The following is a 13,830-nucleotide window of genomic DNA, read 5'->3' as shown; positions in this document are numbered from 1 at the left end:
AACTTTTGCAATCACAAATGAAGTCTTAAATTTATATATCTGAATTAACCAGCAATCAAAGTTACCAATTAAAATCGCTAGTGTTCTTTTTCCGCATCGTCATTGTCATTTTGCTGGGGTCACTTAAATCATGGATAATGTAATAAGGCAAATGAAAGTTGGTCCGTTGCCATGCTAACCACCAATGACAACATAAAAAGACTTTCCGCGTCTGTGTTGCAATCTAGCGCTATTTCCTAATGATGGTTGCCCTAGTGCTGTTGTCTAGAAATTTAGGTCTCACATTTTACACGACACAGCCCTCAAACGCATTTTCTTTCGGCGCAGTGGTAAATATGTGCTTGTCCTCATAATTGCTACGTGAATCCACAGTAGTCGCTATTTTGAATGGTCACATAATCCGGAAACATGTGACCTTGGCAACTTGGTGAAAAGTTGAAAATTACACAGCTAAAACAGATTAGGGTGTGTGGGGGCATGGCACAGTTGGCCTTCTGCAGTCAAAGGGGTTGATGCCAAATTGGAAGTGTGCGTCTTACTATCTGGGATGAAACCTGACTATGTCTGAATAGGTCCCTCAGACATGTGTGATTTTCTCCAACATTCGCATCAAGTATCCCACAGTTGTTGCAGACAGTACCTTTTGTTACAATGTACAGGTAGCATTTTCACTTTATATTTTCAGATTATGCTAATAATTGTATCTTTTACCATCTTTTATAACTTTTCCTTGCCAATAAAGTAAAATTAACTCCTCTCTGAACTTTATTGACCATGCTTTGGACATCACCATATTGCAAAGATGTTGTCAAGTTCCTAGAAAAGTCAGGAGACACAGTCCTTTTAAATCTACAATACCTAATAGAAACTTCTGTTCTGTACGAGTTAGTGTACTAGGGTGGCTCAGTGAATTGTGTCAATGAGGTATTTATTAATATTTCCAATTATTTTGGGGATGATTTAAGTTGTATTCCTCTATTTTACAAGTCATAATTTAATGTGATTATAAAAAAGATGTAAAATAAATGTCAGACTTGAAAACGTTTCAACAACAATATTTTCGAAAACTGTATAATATCAAAACTTGAAATCCCAAAGACCGGGTGCATGAAGGACACTAAACAAGGTACTTGCAAGGCTAGACACCAAAACCACAGCTTTCCAAACAATATGTACAAAGGGAGCACAACTTAAGTCTGCAGCTGCTGGTGAGCATTGTTCAATTGGTTATGGCATATTCCCAGCGGAATGCAGCAAACAGACGGCAGGGGTTTACACAAATGTTTTGGCTGGAAAAAACACAGCAAATGTATCTAGCTAAATCGCGACCAGTCAATTCAGAAACGTGGTGATCGAGAATTATTTCTTTAATTACCAGGGTTTAAGACCTGACCCTTGGCTTTTCAGGTTAAGCCAAGCATCCCTGCATGGTCAGCCAAGCAGGGGAGATATAGTGTGTGATTGGAGGAGAGGGAGTTGGGGGAAGGGCAGTCCCAATGTGGTCCGTGTCACCCCACTGTGTTCTTTTATTTACAACACAAATCTGAGACCTGATGCGTTTGAAGCCGTAGTTTGGGGGTATGTTCAGCTGCAACGCGTATCCCTTTTTTAAAAGAAGGAAGGATCCACACCATGATCTATCACAGATTGTCAAGTTGCTTTTAAATTTGCCACACTGGGATATTATGAGAATCATTCATCCAATTAGCATTTTCTGACCATAATAATTGAAATTTGAGAAAAGCAAAGCCTGCTCCCCCCTGTCATACTGCTCCTCTGAATTGCAAAGATGTGTTTGAAAAGCCCTTTTCACACATAAATGACGGATTGAATATGTGAAAAAAAAAGACAATGAAAAACCCATTTCTTTAAGCCCATTCTAATACACTAATTTCCCCCCCAAAACATTGATACATTCATACACTTATTTCATTTTATTTGTTGTGATTTTCATTGCATTTTATCTTAGAATTGAATAAAGCTATTGCAGAGGCTTACACAAAGCGTACGCAGGCTGATTACACTTCCACACCAATTCTGTCATTTCTACATCAACTAAATCAACACCAAAGCCTGATCACCTCTCCAACGGCTTCAGTAAAGATACCAAGTGTCCAATCCTAATAGTTTTATTTGATGGACAGAGCACATGCTGGTGGGTCAACAGCAGACTAACAAGATCCAGAAATCCATACATGGGCTGACGAATCGCTAAAAAGTTCTTTGCTTCTGTCAGGGGAGCTGCAAGTTTTGTTTTGTTACTATTTCTTGACAATGTGAAAGCAGGGGGCACCTATAAACATAAGTAACTGTTATTATTTTTATGTATTATGACGTGATAGGTAGAGGCAAAGCATATGAAAGGTGAGTCAAAATCCAGTTAGAAAAATAGTTGTGCTTTTGTAAAATTTGTGGGTCAAAATCAGACTATTGTTGGTATTTTAGTCATGCGAAGCCACGTTAACACTCGCTCTGATCCGATTATGGTCTTAGTCTGACAGTGAATAGTCTGATTGAAAGTGTTGGATAATCCCTTCATTTTTGAATTACTTGTGTATGGAAACGCATTCGACTGATGCACATTACTGAAGAAGTGCAGTTTCTCCATCTGGGATTTTTTTTTCTTTGTTGGTGCCGCAATAAACTGTGGACTTGTAATACAGAGAAAAATGATACACGTCAACTCTGGCCCCCTGGCTAAACATGCCCCATGTATATTGATTGATTTCTGTGGGACATCACACTTGAAGGTTCTTCTCTCCACAGAGGAGCGCTGGAGCTGCCCATGGGTTCTTTGTCAGCTCCTTGATTAAAGCCCTTCCCAGCTCCTCCTCAGCCTCTCGCCCCACCTTATTTCTCTTCCGCTTTTCAACCATTTAAAATGAGGGATTTGCCGTATTTTCAGCACCCAAAAAGTTTGGGTCCGGAATGGCCAAAACGACATCTTTGGTTTAAAAAATTTTGTTGCAATAAGTATGTTGTGATCCATGTCACATCAAACGTGAGGCGAGCTAAATTTTAGGCAATGTTTAAATTTATTGCCAACACGAGAGTAGGGTTGGGGGGACACATTGCCTTTCTGGCATGAAAGAATTGATTCATAAACATTCAAATTTCAATTACATAAAAATACAAATTCATAAAAACATTTTTTTGTGTAGCGGAACTAAGAAGCAATATTCTGTTTCTGCCTGGACACTTTAAGCAGATGCACGCACTTGCACAGGCCTTTGTAAACAGTATGCTTCTCATTCAAACACAAATGCGTCAAAACATTTCACCTGCTGCATTGTAGACTGCGGAACACAACTAGACAAAAGCGACATTATATGCAAGCGGTGTCGTGTTAAATTATAAACCCCACTGAGGCGAAAGGGTGCCGGCTGGCCGGACTATTTTTGCTGCCTTGCTGGTTTTCATTGATCCACTAAAAAAACAACCAGCTTTGTCAGAAAGTGTGAAGGATAGGCAATACTACCCAAAATTATTTGCAGAGACCACCTGTTACTTCATGCTTTGGTTATCACTGGTTCACTGCTTTGCGGATTCTGAATGGAATTAAATTGTCTTAATCGTCAATGATATGAACGTATCATGCATTGTGTTCTGAGCAGACAGCAAATGTTATCACAGGGGCAGGTTAGAGAGGGCTTAACGTCTTGGGTGGGCGTGACCATGTTTAAAAAACTGTGATAGGCTGGTGTATGGAGTCAGTCAAACGCACAAGTGGCCACCAAACCAAACTGCGGAGCTTAGCATCAGACAGCTTTCAGCGGCTCATTACTTTGATAATAAATTAATCAATTAAATCGGACTTTGGGAAAAGTCAGGAAAGTGCAAAGAAATGCTGATCACAAGCAGGTTGTCAGTGGATTATTACCGGAATTTGGAAGCAACAGAGGCGGCACTGGGAGAAAAGCTGATAGCGGGGCTGAAAATCCTGCCTACTGCTACGGCCAGGCTGACAACTCTCTTAGGCTATCCCTCCCAGGCCTGGATTTCATCAACGCCAGATTCATTACCCATGGAATGGATGACCTGGCGTTACAATACGTGGGAAACCGCAACATTTGGCACTGTTGTATTTTAATCATCATAGAGATCTTTCTGGACTCAAGAATACGCGATGCGAGCGCGCAGCTAGCCAGCCGCTCTCTAAATCGCTTTCTTACCCTGAAAGGAAAGGCCCACCAATTTCGTTTCGTACTTTTGTGTAATGACAATATAGACCGTTCATTCAACTGCAATTCTGTGTTTTTATTTGTTGATCCATAGTTGTTATTTTATTACAGTCGTACACTCTCAAGTAGAGGTGAGATCTTGGCCCGGGCCTGAAATTCAGAGCGGGCCTAAAATGTCGATTGTTAGATCGGGTTTCAGCCGGGCTCCTCTCTTGCTGACTTAAAAAAAATATCCACTTCTCATTTGTTCAGTTTCCTTTTCATTCTGGAGGATTGAAGCAGCGCGCATTTGATCGTCGGAACCTGCGCGCATTGGACACAAAGTGGCAGGGGGCGTAATCAGCCAAAAACAGTTTCCTTCTCCTGAGCCCTCAAATCAGTTTAATATGTCGGGTTTGGGTTGGGCTGGGCTTTAACACCCACAGGCCGGGTTGGGCTTGATGTTTCAGGCTCGATCTTACCTCTAGTGTCAAGTCAGTAAGGACATTATCGCGAGGTGAGTATGACCCTTAGGGGCTTCTTTATGAGGGTGCAACGCTTCTTGGCGGATTTTGACTTTTCGCGGGGGGGGGGGTCTGTTCCCCATTGACCGCAATAATTGAGGGATTACTGTACCTTTAAAAAAAGGGTAATGGACATGCCTTCAAAGGCAATTACAATCACACTCACTAGGATGTGGTCGCAAGGACATCTTTCCTAAGCGAGGGATTTATGTATGACAAGTTTATTCAGTTTTTAATATTGCAAAGAAGACTACATAGGATGCCAGTTTGTGAATTTGACTAATATTGCTCACTGTTTTTTAGATTATTATGCATTGTTAACATCATTGTCACTAATTGGCTGATCTGATCATTAAGATTTTCTTTGATTTTCATACCCTTTAGGGCGGATCTGCTTTGTCACTCGTTAAAAAGGTCTCAGGGGAGGGCCTTGAGAGCAGGAATTTGTTAATGGTGGTTTAGGCACAGTTTTCATTTTTGTGAATTCCTAATATATATTTTAAAAAATTGCAAATATTTTGCAAAAAATATAGCGATTAATCGATTGAATCAGCTAACTTGTTGAAAATACTTCTACTTGTATGCCACGGGCCAAACTGCGGATGCATGGTTTTGCCAGCTTTCAATGGGAGCATCAGCTGAGTCCGCCGGCTTTAAAGTGCAATGCTGAGTTTTAAACTTATTACAAATTGGAGTTTTTTTCCTCCCTTCTCTTTCACTCGAGAGCGATTTATTTGGGATTTCAAACCCTGGAAATGTTTGGCTGAAAAATGGAAGAAATAAGTAAGTCCCCACTGAAGGACATTTACTTTGCCTCAAGATTTTTTTTAATTACAAAAAAAAAAAAAAAAAAAAAAAAAAAAAAAAAAAAAAAAAGAATTCCTTGCGCCAACTTGAATAAAAAAAGCACTACACAAAGAGGAGTCCGGCAAGGGGATTGCTTAAGCCCACTCTTGTTTGCAATAAGCATAGAACCACTCGCAGAATCAATTAGACAAAATGAGCAAATAAGGGGGATATTGGATGAAGGAGGAACAGAACATAAAATATCATTGTTTGCAGACGACCTGTTGGTAATGCTGAAGGAACCTTCGTTATCAATACCACCACTGTTGGAGAGCCTTAAAATATATGGAGAAGTAGCTGGGTATTCAAATAATGAGAGCAAATCAATAGCAATGATGATATCAGGAAAATGTCCAACAGATGTGATTGAAAGGTTTGATTTTAAATGGACAAATAAAGGGTTTAAATATTTGGGGGTGACCATTACACCACATTCCACACAGCTGTTTGATGCAAATTATGGAATGTTGATAAAAGAAATAAGGAAAGATTTGGAAAAATGGGAAATTTTGCCCTTAAGTCTTATCGGCAGGATAGAAACAATCAGAATGAACATATTACCAAGACTATTATTTCTGTTTCAATCCCTTCCAATTCTGATCCCGGCATCCACATTTAAAATGTTAAATAAGTTAATAGCAAAATTCCTTTGGCAAAACAAGAAACCTAGAATAAAATACAAAACCCTGTTAGCTCCTAAAGAAAAGGGGGGCCTAGACCTACCCAATATTAAATATTACTATTGGGCAGCTCAAATTAAAGCACTCATCTTGTGGATTACTACAGACAAAGATGCGATATGGGTGGACATGGAGCAACGATCTTGTCCAAATATGCTGGTGGAATCATTACCATACATATCAGTCACGAGGTGGAAGAAATTAAAAATCCAGAATGAATGGATTAAGGGAACTATTAAAACTTGGTCAACAATACAAAAAAAATTAAAAATATCAAGATCTGTGAATAGGGCTACCAAAATAGCGAAAAATCCAGACTTTAAACCTGGGGGTATGGAGGTAGGGTTTCAAAAATGGGCCCAAAAAGGACTGATGTTGATTACCCAAGTATTGGAAGCACAGGCAATGAAATCATTCGAACAACTCCAACAAGAGTTTGACCTACCCAGAAATGATTTTTACAAATATTTGCAACTAAGGCATTACCTCCAGAAACACGAGGAATGGGGGAAAATATGTAAGGAGCCAACTAAGGTAGAGGAATTATTAATATCGTATACAAAAGGACAATCAATAAAGGGGGTTATATCAAAACTATATAAAGCCCTGAGAATGGATCTCAGTAATGAGGACATGGCAGTTAAGGAAAAATGGGAACAAGAAACTAATGTAGCGATAAAAGACAACGAATGGGAAAAAACATTGAAAGAGGGACACAAAATAACCAACAGCCCGACATGGAGGGAGTTTGAATGGAAAGTAAAAATGCGATTCTTCTATACACCCTCTATCACTTCAAAATATAAAAATACCTCAAATCTATGCTGGCGTAACTGTGGGGGGGTCGGTGACTTTACGCATATTTTCTGGAATTGCCCTGTAATATTAAATTTTTGGAGAAGTATCCAGAGAGAAATAAAATTAATCACGGGCTGGGAGTTGCGGTTGGACCCAAAGGCTTACGTAATAGGAATTTTGCCAGAAGAATTACTATCTGGTCAACAGAAATATATACTAAGGGTAATGCTTCTGGTAGCAAAGAAAATGATCACAGTGTCCTGGCTGAAACCACAACCTCCTGACATAAAACAATGGAGAGACAAATTAAAGCAAATGTACATTATGGAAAAAATCACTGCAAAACTTCAACTGAAACTTGACCAATTTGAGAAAAGATGGAAGCCTATCACACAAATTTTACTTGATGTCTAAACACCTCCCCCTATTTATTATGTGTTTTTTTTTTTTGGGGTGTATATTTTGATTTATTATTTTATATATATGTATATATATATATTATATATATATATATATATATATATATATTTATGTGTGTATGTATATATATATATATATATATATATATATATTTCTTTTTGTATGGATGTATTGTATGAACATTTATTCTTCCTTTCTATTAATAGTATTTTTTTTCTTCTTTGTTGTTTCTTCTGTTATTTATGAGTGTGTCAAATGTATATATTTTGTGTTGATGTATGATGGAGGAATCAAACCTCTGTCAAAATTGGTGTGAGAAATAAAAAGTTAAAAAAAAAAAAAAAAAAAGCACTACACAATGAAGAACCAGTTCTTCTAAGCATTAGGGGGTCTTTTTGTGATTGTTGCCTGCCTGACCTTTTTGAGAAAGGATTTTCAAGGTTTAATTTCTGTTGCGATTTTGTTGCAGAGAGATGTCAAATAGTTGCAGTTTTTAAAACGTGTCTCGAAATTTAAGATGTTTTTAGGGTTTTCTTTTTCAATTTTGTTGCTGGATTCATTGATCTGTCTATATTTGAAAATGCCCGTCTCCAATGTGGTGTCAAGACAGCTGAGGTGCCTGCGGACTTTTTCTGAAAATAGGTCACTCTACTTCCAATAATTAACCCAATAATAACAGAGTAAGTGCACAGAAATAAGATGACTTGTCTTTTTTTTTTTTTTAGAAATCCATATCAAACTGGATGCCCTTTTTGCTAACAAGTAACAAAATGTAGCTCTCCGCTTGAAAAAGGTTAGAGACCCCTGCCCTACAACATCTTGATGCCGTAGGCATTATGGCTGGGTTCTGCCCAAGACTTTTATCTTGTAGTGGTAGAATAATAATTGGCAAATTCCAGGCATTCCTAAATACAGCATAGATTATTTCAGAAGTGTTGTATTGAGAAGTTGCGAGAGGATGACTCAAACCACCTAGGTGCATTGTACTGCAACAGGCTCCACGCAAGGTTTTCAAAATACAACAAATACAGCGATTACCTTGCATGTAAAAGAGTCAGGGGGTTAAAAAAGTGAGAAAAAATGTATTCCTGTACACTGTACAACCCCAAAAAACATTGGTCTGTCAACCCACATTGTGCTTCAGTAATCTGCAGGTAGCACAAACGCAAACACACACACAAACACGCATTGAGGATATTGCACGGAAGTAAAAAAAGAGGGATTAAGCCTGTATGTTTGTTATATTGGCAGAATTTAGCCTCAAGTCCATTGCATAAAAGCAGGTTAAATTCAGCTTGACTTAGAGACATATTCTCTACAGCTCACCTGCGCCAGACCAGCCTAACTACCATGCTAAGATTATCCCCAGAGATACATCTGGCACTAATGCTGTCATCGGTGTGAAAATAAATTGATTCTACAGCATAGCCAAAGACATTCGTAATATGTATGATTTTAATTATCCTGCATTAAAATTGTACATTGTGTTATACTGTAATTAATTAAACTATGTTGACTGTGTAATTGCAACATCCATTTAAAGTCATTAAAGTAGCAAATATATTGCTGTTGAGCCATTTAATCTCTTCTAGTGTTATTCAACAGCACATTTGTTAGAGAAAAGAAAAAAAAACACTCAATTGAATTCACTTCCAGTTTTTCTTTAACTCTGGAAACATATGCAGAATGGAAAGTGAAAATACAAAATACATACATACATAAAAAAAAAAGTAATTTAAATAATTGTTGTAATGATTTAAAAGTCATTCTGATTTTCATATTTTTATGAAAGTGTTTACCTCAATATGGGAACTTTGCCATCATAACTATTCAAACGCAAGACAATAGAAAATATATTTTGCCAGTTGCGTTGGAAAATGGGTATTAATCAATTTATTGACTTAGTTGAGAATGTTGTTGCTGCCAAATGCTATTGCACTATATAGGGCTGCACAATTAACGTAAATCTCATCGATATTGGGATGTGACTTAGTGTTTTCATGTCATTGCAAGAGGCTTCATTTTTTTGCAAGGATTTATAATCCCCTTTGCTATTTGATTGATGGAGCGTTTGTTAAACCCGAATTGTCACAGTTCGAGTTTCAACAGCGCCGGCCAATTAGTGGAAAGTTTTGACGGCACTAGCCAATAAAGGCGAGGCAAAGTTTGCAAGTTGCATGCCACACACCCAAGTGAGCCTCACAAAGCTGTCCAGAAGAGGGCGCCATTTACTTAAGTTTAAAGCATATCACAAGTGTGATACCTTGAATGCCTAAATGGGGTCTAAAATTACTCCAAGATTAGTTATTCTTTAAAACCTTTCAAAATAAAACAAGTTGTAATATTGTCATATTCCGGGTATTCCTAATAAAACATGTTTATGACATAATGCTCTTAGTATTTTCCTCGGAACTAATTTTCAATGCCACTCATGAAAGAGCGCATGTACTGGTAAGTCATGCAACAAAATGTTAGGTACTCACACACGGACAAAAAACTAGCACAGAAAATGCACTTTTCTTTTGAAATCTAATCAATCTCATCAAAATTGCAATACTGCTCTGAAAAATCGCAATTAGGCTTTTTTTTCTCAGAATCGTGCAGCCCTAGCACTATTGTTATGATGCAATATTTTTAATTGCATTATTCTTACGATTTACACGTTAAGCCTTTTTATCCTGACTTTCTTTTTTTTGTTTTCCCCCCATTAAATCTGTTATGTGTCCATTCCGTGTGTCCATGTCTCCATACCTGTCAACCTCCACGGCTCCATGCCCTTACAAACTGTCGTATTTTCCCTTACAAAATAATCTTACACCATTTTTTCCCAAACGTGCTTATTTGTGTAGTTTAACATGTTATATTGTACATGTGTTTCGTTATATAATATATATTGTTAATTAACATTTTGTCGTGAGGTACTGAGGTGCTCGACATGAATGGGGTTTATTATAACAGAAGTTCAGAAATTAAGTAGCTTGGACGTTCACTGTAGAAGGAAAAAATACATGCAAATATAATTAAGTAGAATAATACATTTTCTTATTCAAATTATTCATTCATTTTCTGCATTAAATTATTGTTGGTAATATACTGATTAAAGGGATAACCACAAACCTGTCTTTTTTCATTTTATACTTCCTTTTTTTCTTAACTTCTTTATACAACATAATAATTCGTAATATATTACATCAATGCAAGTGAGCCGTTTGATAGCCAGCTCTCTTTAATGAGTTAACTCGAAAAAGCCGGTTCTCTAAAAAGAGACGGAATTCCTTTCACTACAGAACTACCACATGAAATCCGATGTTCTTTAAGACTACATGCATTTCAAATCTACTCAATCAACCCCGCCATTTTTTTCAGATCAGAATGACTTACTGCGTTTTGATTCAGGTTTGGCCATTGTGACTTGATAATTGTATCCAAAGAAAATTCATGTTTGATCGGAATGATGCATGGTGGGAAATCCCCAGGCGGCAGACGCAAGCGCACAGTAGCATCAAACCGCTCGCACAGTAGCATAAAAAAAAACAATACAGGGATAGAGGCTACCGCGGCGAACTCGTTTGACTTGATTGATTTGCCGTTTCGTGATAGTCGGTGTATAGCGGATGGAACCCATAATTGACAAATTTGCGTTTTTCCGTACAGATTTTCTTGTACATCGTAAACGTCTTATAATGCATAATAAACGTACTTTGTACGGCAATAACGTACAGGTTGACAGGTATGAATCTTGTTGCAAACAATGTTCACTACGTTGTTATCAATGGCAACTAAGAAATGGTAAATGATCGGCATTTACATAGCGCTTTTCAACTCAATGACCTCCCAAAGCACTTTACAATGTGCTTCACACTTACCCATTCACACACTCACACACAAATAGCGGCCATGAAGCCATGCAAGGCGTCGACCTGCTTCTAGTTTAAATTGCTAGTGTCCTTGGTGATGGTATATTTGATACCTTTGCCTTACCTCAACAGAAATTTGAAGGCACTTACGAAATGAGTCAATTACGGGCCATGGCCCATTAAAAATTGAGCAGTTATCAAAAACATTTTCAAGACTTTTCAGACAAAAGTGATGCACTTACATAAACATTGATATATCGTTAAAAATATACCATCGGATGTAATGGCCATTCTCTCGTGTTATTGCAAATGATATGATGCTCACGCATTTAGTGGTAGGTAACAGGCGAAAGTTTGCAATGGTTGCGTGACATCTTTTCGTAAGGGCTCCGCGTGATATGCAACTTAGCCCCGAGTTTACATTGTTAACTTGGCGATGCTAACCCATTTGCAAACAGGAGTCCCAGATGAGTGTACGCTGGTCAACGAAATGTAATCACTAACTATAATCCTCGAAACAAACAATCGAGTAGATTTTTGCAGTGCCGAGTAGAAATGACGCCTGCTGGGCGAAGCAATTAGCTGACACGTTTAGCATAGCTACGCGGAGAAAGCAGTGGTTCGAGCTATTGAGTTAGCGCGCGCGCGCAACCGTGGATCGGTGAATATTTCACTTAAATTCAGCTTTCCAACACTTTTTAAAGATGCAATTTTTTTATCGCCAAACTAACTTAAGTGAGGTGTTTATCAGGTCATCGGTAAGTCAGAAAAGTGTGGCACTAGTCCTCGACACAGTAGTTTGCTGCTGGATGAGCTAACTCGAAAGCTAATGCTAACACCTTTGTTATGCTGGGCAAACTCTACTTCAGTTTCAAACAGCATTGGAAACATCAACACTTGTATTAAATCATTTGCGTTGTTATACGACGAGCATGCATTGTCTAAGTAAGACGTAGGTGCTGATTTACTTACTTGAAATAAAAACGTACTCCAGCTCGGTTCCATTGCAACTCTTGTGTGGAAATCTGCAGGAGACCAAGGAGTCCTCAACAAAGCAGCCTGCTAATCATGGCAGCAACTTCCTGTCATCCCGCGCGCTGACCCAAATAAAATAACACGCACATCTGTATTTTACAAATAGTCATATGCGTTTTGTCATATTGTACCCGATCCTCTCCTTGCTAAAACTAAATTAAGATCGATTTAATGACAGAAATCCATACTGTTGAGAAAACACCTTCATGAATATGTAAACAATTGAAGCTGAAAACTAATAATCCAAGTAGGAAAAGAAAGGAAATGTTCTCACTCTGGCACTAAAATAAATGGCTGGGATGTAAAGCTGCACCTTGAAACAAGGCTCAGCTCTGTGGTTATTTTGTGCAGTCCAGACAGAACACCATACCTGTCACCTCCACGGCTTTGTGCCCTTACAAAATGTTGTATTTTCCCTTACAAAATACAAAATAATCTTATGTAACGGGTGTAATAATAACTTTTATTTTATTGAAATTCCTGCTAAAATATGTGTATATGTAACGGGTGTAATAATAACTTTTATTTCATTGAAATTCCTGCTAAAATATGTGTATAGTTTTTGGTAAATGTCCTGCAATGCTGAGTCCAACAGTGCCATCTGCTGGTATGGGGTGGGGTTTGGTTTTGGCTTCTAACATGTGACCAGGAGGCGGGGTTTTGTCAGTTTAACCAGAGTACTACAAAGAGATCAAAGAGATCAGACCCAGCAGAAAAAGCTAATGTTGTGACTCATCCATTTGCAGAACTGTAATAATAAAAACCTCATCATCCAGTCCAGCGTGAATGTGGATCTTTGGTGGGACACGTACAACGCGGTTACATTGGTGCCGTGACCCGTGACTTCTATCAAACTCGCCGAACCGAGGACTGTCCTACCTGCCACATGAGCTCACAGTATTTGAAATTTTAGTTACATGAGCGATATTGTTTAGCTCATTACAGTGCAGTGTCACAGTGATACGAAGGCTGCTGATTTATTTTGTGATTTTGACTTATTTACATTTTTTTCTGTTAATCTTTGAAACATGTTTAATCAGAGCACGAGTGACATTTCTGAGGGTGTAGCTGATCAGATGAAAAATATTATTCAGGAGATAGGACATAAATTGGCTGATAGCATATTCTCAAATATTCAGTCACATAATATAGTAGCTCCTAACGCTGCTGCCACACAAGATGTAGCAAACAGATTGAGTCAGGTGGTTACGCAGAGAAAGGTTAAGGAACCGCCGTCATTTATTGGGGATGGCTCAGACTCAATAACAATACATGAGTGGGAAGATCTAATGAGGACATTTATTAAAAGGAGTAATGTGAGACTTGAAGAGCAAGCAGAGGAAATCCTTATACATTTGAGAGGAAAAGCTAAAGATGTAGTTAGGTTTGGCATTAGAAACAGTAATATAGACGTCTATACCCGCCCTGACATGATTTATAGTCTTCTCAGGAAATACTTTAGCTGTACCAAGTACTCTGCTGTCCCTTTAGCTGACTTTTATTCAACTTT

General features: G+C 38.1%; 1 protein-coding gene across 4 annotated transcripts in view; it reads right to left on the bottom strand.

Annotated features, from left to right (window-relative positions):
• The window catches only part of vezf1b (vascular endothelial zinc finger 1b), a 30,894-nt gene extending 18,527 nt beyond the window's left edge, over window positions 1-12,367 (bottom strand). For all 4 annotated transcript variants that reach the window (XM_088345525.1, XM_088345528.1, XM_088345527.1 and 1 more), the window contains exon 1: window positions 12,258-12,367. In XM_088345525.1, coding sequence (XP_088201651.1) covers window positions 12,258-12,290 — 33 coding nt within the window. In that variant the 5' untranslated portion in view covers window positions 12,291-12,367. The remainder of the gene's footprint in view (window positions 1-12,257) is intronic.
• Window positions 12,368-13,830: the final 1,463 nt, after the last annotated feature.

The sequence above is a fragment of the Urocampus carinirostris genome, chromosome 10 (genome assembly GCF_059441175.1).
Source record: "Urocampus carinirostris isolate Australia breed hairy pipefish chromosome 10, RoL_Ucar_1.0, whole genome shotgun sequence".
Taxonomy (NCBI): Eukaryota; Metazoa; Chordata; class Actinopteri; order Syngnathiformes; family Syngnathidae; genus Urocampus; species Urocampus carinirostris.
This window is presented reverse-complemented; position numbering and strand designations above follow the sequence as displayed.